General features: G+C 39.2%; 1 protein-coding gene across 1 annotated transcript; it reads left to right on the top strand.

The window, feature by feature from the left end:
- The first annotated feature begins 551 nt into the window (after positions 1-551).
- On the top strand, positions 552-3382 carry LOC145807251 (uncharacterized). The gene is made up of 3 exons (XM_082905205.1): positions 552-1424; positions 2012-2425; positions 2768-3382. The coding sequence occupies exons 1-3, from the start codon at positions 552-554 to the stop codon at positions 3380-3382; spliced, it is 1902 nt and encodes a 633-aa protein (XP_082761331.1).
- The last annotated feature ends 5648 nt before the right edge of the window (positions 3383-9030 follow it).

The raw sequence follows: 9030 nt of genomic DNA, 5'->3' as shown, positions 1-9030 counted from the left end.
CAACCCAGCAGTCTATCACTGAGCCCGTTTTGCTAAAACAGCCAAGGATCTCTTTTGTTGTGTTTTTTTTGGAAAACCTTGTGTTCACATATATTACTAATTTTGGAAACAAGGGATATGTATATAAATACTGTTAATATCTAACTTTCAAATGGGACTTTTGTAATGTTGTGTGCATATAACAATGCTACATGATCCTAGCATTTAGTCACAGCTCAATGAATGTTTATACTTTGATTATTTTTGCTTCCATTTAGGCCCCGAGATTGAGTATCATTTAAAATAGCTAAGTTAAGGCCTGAGTCAGGCTGGTCATGTCCAAACTTTTGGGGGCAGGTTTGGGTCGTGACAGTTGGTATCAAAGCACGAGTTGCTACCTCACGCACGAGTTCATTGGCTTTAGAATGTCTAGAAAAGGCTTACGTTGCATGCATGTGATTTTCGGTGTATGCATAATAAGTATGGGTATAAATATATACATATTGGTTATGATTGTGATTCATGCCTACTTGTGCATTTTGTATATATTATAATTAATTGTTGTGTAGATCATGGTGCGAACCAGAACAGATGAATCGGAAGATACAACCGCTGCACAGTTGGATAGAATGGAAAGGATGATTATGGAGATGGCGGAAACTCTAAGGCAACAACAGCAGGAACAGCAGCCGCCACCACCCCCAATACCAATACCACCGCCAGAAGTACGAGGTTACCAAGTGGAGAATCGGACAATTACACTCACGAAGGAATTCAAAAAGATGAAACCACCTTCATTCAAGGGAGGAATCGAACCAATGAAGGTTGAAGCATGGGTGTTGGGTATAGAAAAGTTATTTGAGGTTTTTCCTTGTACCGAAGCCCAAAAGATGCAACTGGCTGCTTTTACTCTCGAAGATGAAGCACAGAGATGGTGGGTATTCACGAGAACTGTACATCAAGGGCTCACATGGGATAGATTTTTGGAACTGTTTTATGACAAGTATTTTCCCCAAAGTATGCGAGACAAGAAAGTGATTGAATTTAAGACCTTGAGGCAGGAAAACAAAACTGTTGCAGAGTACGAGGCTCAATTTGCTGAATTGACCCGTTTCGCACCCCACATGGTAGATACGGATTATAAGAAGGCAAGAAAATTTGAAGGTGGGTTACGGACTGCTATTCTTGATCAAATTAATGTGTTGAAATTACCGACATACGTCGACGTATTGGAAAGGGCCATGATTGCTGAAGGCAATGTTGTTGCTCAAAATCGGGCCTCGGAGTGGAGAGGGAAAAGGCAAAACACACAAACTTTTAAGGGCTCGGGGACACCACCAAATAAGAAGTTGAATTCAAGAGCTTCTAGTACATCCGTGTCTACTCGCAATTCTGCACCAACCTGTCCAGATTGTGCAAAGAGACACTGTGGAATATGTTACCGGGTAATGGGGGCATGCTTCAAGTGTGGAAAGACATGTCATTTGGCCAGAGAATGTCCACAAAGGAATTGACAGAATGGGAATAGAACCACCAGAAGTTCAGCGGGATCAATCCCTACCCCAACTACAAAGATAGCTACAAAACCCATCAATACCAAAGACACCGCTAAACAAGGAAGGGATTCGCGTTAGTTCCGGGCGACGTGCAAAATACTGAGGCCGTGGTATCAAGTACATTTTCTGGTAATGGTCATTCTGCGCATGTGTTATTTGATTCGGGCTCCACTCATTCATTTGTATCAAAAGCATTTGCTAGACATTTAAATAGGCCAATGGAGCTGCTACCCTATATTTTGTGTGTATCTACACCTTCGGGGGAGTCCATGGTGTGTGCATCTATCTATCTTGCATGTGAAATCCTAATCCGGGATGTTTGGGTAGATGCCAACTTGTTGCCTCTTGATATGGTTTATTTTGACATAATCTTGGGGATGGATTGGTTAAGCAAATATTGCACGACTACAGATTGTGCCTCAAAGCAAGTTACTTTCCAACTCCCAGGGCGACCTGAGTATGTTTTTAATGGTCAGAGGGTAGTTTCTCCACCTAATCTAATTTCTGCAATGAAGGCGTGTAAGCTACTACAAAAGGGTTGTCAGGGATATTTGTACAGTATTTTGAGTGAACAACTAGTGAATGGAGGCAATGATACAATTCCAGTTGTACAGGATTTTCCGGATGTTTTTCCGGAAGAGCTACCAGGAGAGCCAGTGGATCGTGAAATTGAGTTTACAATTGACCTTGAGCCAAGAACCCGACTCATTTCTAAAACTCCTTATCGAATGTCTCTCGCTGAAATGAAAGGGTTGAAGGTTCAATTGCAAGACCTTCTAGACAAAGGATTCATTCGCCCGAGCATTTCCCCTTGGGGGGCACCAGTCCTTTTTGTGAAAAAGAAAGACGGGACCCTTCAGTCGTGTATAGATTACAAGGAACTCAATAAAGTAACCATAAAGAATAAATATCCTTTGCCTAGAATCGACGATTTATTTGACCAATTGCAAGGTGCACAAGTCTTCTATAAAATAGATTTGCGGTCGCGATATCACCAAGTAAAGGTTAAGGCTGAGGATGTCGAGAAAACTGCCTTTGGAACCCGTTATGGACATTATGAATTTTTGGTTATGCCATTTGGGGTCACTAATGCACCAGTAGTCTTCATAGATATGATGAACCGAGTATTTAAGCCCTATCTGGACGATTTTGTGGTTGTATTTATCGATGACATCCTTATTTACTCAACAAGTATATAAGCTCATGAGAATCATCTACGGTTAATTCTTCAGACTCTGCGGGATAAGAAGTTATATGCAAAACTAAAGCAATGTGAATTTTGGCTACATGAAGTGGGATTTTTAGGACATGTGGTGACGAAGGAGGGCGTTGCAGTGGACCCGCACAAGATTGAAGCTATTGTGAATTGGCTGATGCCTACTAATGTGTCAGAAATGCGTAGTTTCTTGGGTCTGGATGGGTACCACCGACGGTTTGTTAAAGACTTTTCTAAAATTATGGTACCACTTACTCAGTTAACTCAGAAAGGTGTTTTGTTTGAATGGTCGGAACAACGGGAATCTGATTTCCAGGAACTGAAGACAAGATTAACTACAGCACCTGTTTTGGCCTTACCTTCCGGTAATGAAGGATTTGAGATTTATAGTGACGCTTCTCATAAAGGGTTGGGCTATGTACTTATGCAAAATGGGAGGGTTATAGCATATGCCTCTCGTCAACTCAAACCCCATGAAAAGAACTACCCCACACATGACCTTGAGCTAGCTGTAGTGGTTTTTGCTTTAAAAGTATGGCGTCACTGTCTGTATGGGGCTAAATATGAGGTCTATACTGATCATAAGAGTCTTAAGTATTTCTTCACTCAAAAGGAGTTGAATATGCGATAGAGACGGTGGTTAGAGCTTATTAAAGATTATGACCTACAAATTCATTATCACCCTGGAAAAGCTAACAAGGTTGCAGATGCCCTTAGCCGAAAGAGTACAGGGTGTGGCAAATCTGCTCACGAGACAAAAGGAGTTACTGCGTGACTTGGAAAGGATGGTTGTGGAAGTAGTGTTAAATGCTAAGAGTGCAACAGTAGCAGCAATGGCAGCCCGACTGGCAATTATAGAAGAAATTGAACAACGACAACTAGAAGACGAATTTTTACAAAAAATTTATGACGAATGGGAAACGAAACCAAGGCTTGGGTTCACGATTGAGAATTCAGTGATAAAATTTCAAGGTAGGAGGTGTGTCCCCAATGTACCGGAAATCAAGAAGAGAATTATGGAGGAGGCGCATAGCTCCAAATTTGCAATGCATCCTGGTAACACAAAAATGTACCACAACTTGAAGCAGAATTTTTGGTGGTCAGGTATGAAGAGGGAAATCGCAGAAAATGTCTCAAAATGTTTGTAGTGTCAACAGGTGAAAATGAAACACCAAAGACCGGCAGGCCTACTCCAACCCCTTCCGATTCCAGAATGGAAATGGAAACACTTAACTATGGATTTTATTATGGGTTTGCCGCGAACTCCCCGGGGCACGAACTCCATATGGGTTATTGTTGACAAACTAACTAAAACAGCTCATTTTCTTCCTGTAAAGACTCAATACAATGCGGATAAGCTGGCTACCTTATTTGTGGATGAAATTGTGCGACTACATGGTGTTCCCGTATCAATCGTATCTGATAGAGATCCTAAGTTTGTATCAAGATTTTGGCGAAGTCTACAGGATGCCTTGGTGACAGAACTAAAATTCAGCACGGCCTTCCACCCTCAGACGAATGGTCAATCAGAGAGGACCATACAAACACTGGAGGACATAGTTCGAATGTGTGCTTTGGATTTTAAAGGAAGCTGGGAAGTGCATTTACCGTTGGCGGAATTCACATACAACAACAGTTACCACACGAGTATAGAAATGGCACCCTATGAAGCCCTATATGGAAGAAAATGTCGCTCTCTTGTGTGCTGGACTGTAGTCGGTGACAAATCATTATTTCGGTCAGAGATTGTGCAACTGACAACAGAGAAAATTAAGACTATTCAAGAAAGGTTGAAAACTGCACAAAGTAGGCAGAAGAGTTATGTCGATCATCGGCGAAGGGACTTGGAATTCGAAGTGGGTAATTATGTGTTTGTAAAAGTCACACCAATAAAAGGGCACTCAAGATTTGGTCAAAAGGGAAAATTAGCACCCAAATATGTAGGTCCATTTCAAATCCTAGAAAGGATAGGTACAGTAGCCTATCGTGTTGCTCTTCCACCGAATCTGGAACACGTACATGATGTATTCCACGTCTCAATGTTACGGAGTTACTTGCAAGACCCATCACATGTGATAGATTATCAGCAAGTTACCTTGGATGATCAATTGATTTATGAGGAGAGACCCACTCAAATTTTGGATCGGCAAACGAAGCAATTGCGAAGTAAAGTGATTCCTATGGTAAAACTAAAGTGGGAAGAGCATTATGGAAAAGAAGCTACACGGGAACGAGAGGAGGAAATGAGACAACGGTACCCAGAGTTGTTTTCGACAGAAGGTAAAACAAGTTTAGGGACCAAACTTATTTAAGGGGGATGGAGTGTAATAACCCGACCCTCTTGCATACCTTATATCTCTAATTCTATGAGAAAATACATGTTTGATGTGAAATGCCATGAAAAATTATGCTTGCATGTATTAATTGTTTGATCATGATTCCTATCTATTGATCATTAGTACATATCTATTCAAATCAAAATATTAAATTGGAAATTTAGAGCCGTGGAGGCGCAATAAACTGGAATTGAGTATGTATATGTGCTAGTGGGAATTTTTAGAGCCATTTGGGAAACTTAATTGAAAACTCATTTTGTCTGAATCGTTAGGACTCGTTTGGCAAGTCAAGGAATTAAAGACTCATTTATATGTTATATAAGTTCCTTTATTCAACTCATCTCTACATATATATTGAGTGGGAATTCTAGAGAGCTTCTAAGAAAGAGAGGAAGAAGTGAAAAGAAAGAAAGCAAGGAGGGGAGGTTAAAAATTGAAGGTTTTGTAGGGATAATTGGAGATTTCAACTCGAAGTAAGTGTAAATTGCTTTCAATCATCAATTTCTCTTTAATTGGCTTGAATTAAACTTGAGATGAGACATCCTCCATAAATTTAGGGTTTGATGATGAGTAATCCATTTTATAAGTATTCATGACTCTTGTGAGTGTGGGTGATAGAAATTAAACTTCATGATTAGTTAAAAACTCATTCTTTTTTTGGGTGTTGGAGCTAGATGATGCATATGCATGCGTATATGTATAATTACATAGTGAGAATGAAGAATTTATAGAGGATTGGAGATGTAGAGGCTCAATGAGCAAGTCTTGATCTTAATTGGTTAAAACCACATGTTTATATGTTTATATGCTATGTTTTTGGAGTGCATCTACCATGAATTTGGTTGTGGGACTACCTCTTGTACACTTAGAAATGTTGAAGTTTCGGACTGAAAAATAGGGTAAACAGCCGCACGTGCAGGACCCATAGCCGCACATGCAGGAGACTCAGCTGCACTTGCGGAGCTCACAGCCGCACGTGTGGAAAACAAGGGAAAATGATGGATGCATTCTGCTAAAAAGGCACGTGCGGTGGAGACTCCCGTACGTGCGGCGCAAGCTGGGAAATTCTGTAATCTTCTTTTGAGTTACTTAAGCCTCCGGAGGTGTCTAAATGCCCGTTTGATATTTCTTTTAATACGTTTAATTACCCATAACTTAGCGAATCGAATAATGAAAAATAAAGAGAAACTAAGGAAAAATGATGTGCTCATGATTTATATGCTATGTATAGGGCATTCGCAGGAGGGAATCAGCATCCACCCGCATCACAGTGAATGGTGGTAGCTGAATAGAATGTCCTATGCAAATAATACATTGTGCATATGTTGTTTAAGATCTTATTCACACTTTAGTGAATGCCTTATGTTAAATGAGATATGTTAATCTGTAGAACTTTGGTATGTGATTTATGGACCCAAGGTCGTTTTGTCTGTTAAAACGATGGGCCTGAGGCCGTTCTGCTATTCTATTGGGCCTGAGGCCGTTCCGTATATTGTTGGGCCTGAGGTCGTTCTATACTCAATTGGGCCTGAGGCCGTTCTGCATTCCAATGGGCCTTAGGTCGTTCTACTCAATATGGGCTCGAGGCCGTTCAGAAATGGGGAAGAAACAAATGAGATTATGGACTGTGAATATGCAATATTAACTCATGTTCGTACTTTTAATTTACTTGTACTGCTATCATTCACTGAGCCTTGCTCACTCTACTCTTCTGAATGTTTTGTAGGTAATTAACTTCCAGGTCAACCCGAGGTCAGCCCAGTAGTCTATCACAGAACCCGTTTTGCTAAAACACCCAAAGGAACTCTTTTGTTGCATTTTTTTGGAAAACCTTGTGATCACATATATTACTAATTTTGGAAACAAAGGATATGTATATAAATACTGTTAATATCTAACTTTCAAATGGGTCTTTTGTAATGTTGTGTGCGTATAACAATGCTACGTGATCCTGGCATTTAGTCAAAGCTCAATAAATGTTTATACTTTGATTATTTTCGCTTCCGTTTAGGCCCCCAAATTGAGTATCATTTAAAATAGCTAAGTTAAGGCATGAGTTAGGCTGGTCATGTCCAAACTTTTGGGGGCAGGTTTAGGTCATGACACTTAAGCTCCTCCGCATGCATCCTAATAAGAAAGTAAAACGGTAAGAACCCAACATTCTTTGAATAGTCAATTACAAAGGAATATTTAGCTCATCATACTTACTCTAGATAAGGCTAGACTTCTGCACTATTTATCAGCAAACATCGATGAGCAATTTGCAACACATCATCTAGTATCGCTATTGATTTTCCCGAAGTAATTGGGCGTCCTTCTAGTATTGTTTCACTTTCAAACTCTATATATGTGATTATGTCGAGCACCTATTTCAGCTGCTTTCTTCATATATGCACTACAAAATTGCATACACTCTTTAGCTAGATAGCATTCTGCAATGCATCCCTCAAGTCTTATGCGATTTTTAACATAACCCTTGAGTATCTTCATGTATCTAAACAACAATAAAATTTAACTTAACAATTTTTTTTAGAAGTTTATTTATGTCAGAGAAAAAATAATATTTATATTTAAAATATGATATAGACTTACCTTTCAAATGTGTACATCCAACGAAATTGCACTGGTCCACATAAGCGAGCTTCTCGCCCTATGTGAATTGTTAAGTGTACTATAATATCAAAAGAAATGATGGAGGGAAGAATCTTTCTAACATACACTAAGTCTCAACAACATCATTTTCAAGTTGTTCTATCTTATTCTTATCAATCACCCTGTGATATAACTGATTGAAAAAGGAGCACATTTGGAATATTGCATTCCTTGGTCCTTTTGGAAAAAGTCCTCTCAATGTGACTAACAACAATTGTTGTAACAAGGCTTGATAATCATGTGACTTGAGTCCAACTAACTTGCATTCTTGTAATCAAACACAATTAGCAATATTTTAGCTATAACCATCAGGCAACTTCAAATCTTGTAGCCTAGAACAAAAAATCTTCTTCTCATCTTTTGAAAGTGTATGTGATGCTGGTGGCAAGTAAACATGGGATCCTTTATCCTCTGCATGCAATTCACTTCTAATTCCCGTTTCTACGAAATCTTTATGAGCCTTAAGACCATCTTTTGATTTCCCCTTAACATTTAGAAGTGTGCATAAAATGTTTTCACAAACATTTTTCTCGGTGTGCATCATCTCAATGTGCATCACATCCAAGTTTTGACGTCAAGCAATGCCTGTAACATCAATCAAAGATTTATTATTCAAAAGAAATTGGAAGAAAATAGTTTAACTAAGATTAACGATAGACAAAAGAATATGAAATCCTACTTTCCAAGGACTTACATCGCAATATAGTAGATTGAAAAATATGGACTTCTTCTTCCATGGTTGGACTTACTCTGACTCTTTTTGGTCTTTTTTCTTTTTGGTTTGGGCCCTTTGTCTTTTCCTTTCCTTTGTAGTTTTTCCCCAATTAGTTTCAATGTCCCTTACTACATGTAACACATCAGATCCACTCAATGGTTTAGGCTTCCCCCCAGGTTCTTGCTTTCCATCAAACCAACTTCTTTTCATTAGAAATGGATGATCCAAAGATAGAAACTGCCTGTGGCCCATGTACAATGTCTTCTTACTGTGATTCAACCACTGTGAGCATGTGTTAATGCTATTTACAAGACATGCAACTTTCCCTTTTGTGGCACATCCAGCTAAGTTTCCATAAGCTGGAAAATCATTTATTGTCCATATCAACATAGCCTTTAAATTAAACATAGACTTGTTGGTTGCATCATAGACCTCCACACATGGCTGTAGATACACATCTATGTCATTCCCTGGTTTCTTTGGTCTCGGTATAAGTAATGTCAACATTATATTTTCCTTTGCCATGCATAACCATGAAAGAAGATTATAAGTCACTAACATCAATGGTCAACAACT

Source organism: Camellia sinensis, chromosome 14 (genome assembly GCF_055761805.1).
Source record: "Camellia sinensis isolate YWXY chromosome 14, ASM5576180v1, whole genome shotgun sequence".
NCBI lineage: Eukaryota > Viridiplantae > Streptophyta > Magnoliopsida > Ericales > Theaceae > Camellia > Camellia sinensis.
The sequence above is the reverse complement of the archived record's forward strand: the minus strand, read 5'-3'. Positions and strand labels throughout refer to the sequence as shown.

What these genes read in the sequence shown, in the direction of transcription:
- LOC145807251 (XM_082905205.1), top strand. Translation starts at nt 552, where the DNA reads ATGGTGCGAACCAGAACAGATGAATCGGAAGATACAACCGCTGCACAG. An exon ending in ACTGTGGAATATGTTACCGG is followed by an intron (nt 1,425 to 2,011) that starts GTAATGGGGGCA and finishes TTTAATGGTCAG; the next exon opens with AGGGTAGTTTCTCCACCTAA. An exon ending in ATTACAAGGAACTCAATAAA is followed by an intron (nt 2,426 to 2,767) that starts GTAACCATAAAG and finishes TTAATTCTTCAG; the next exon opens with ACTCTGCGGGATAAGAAGTT.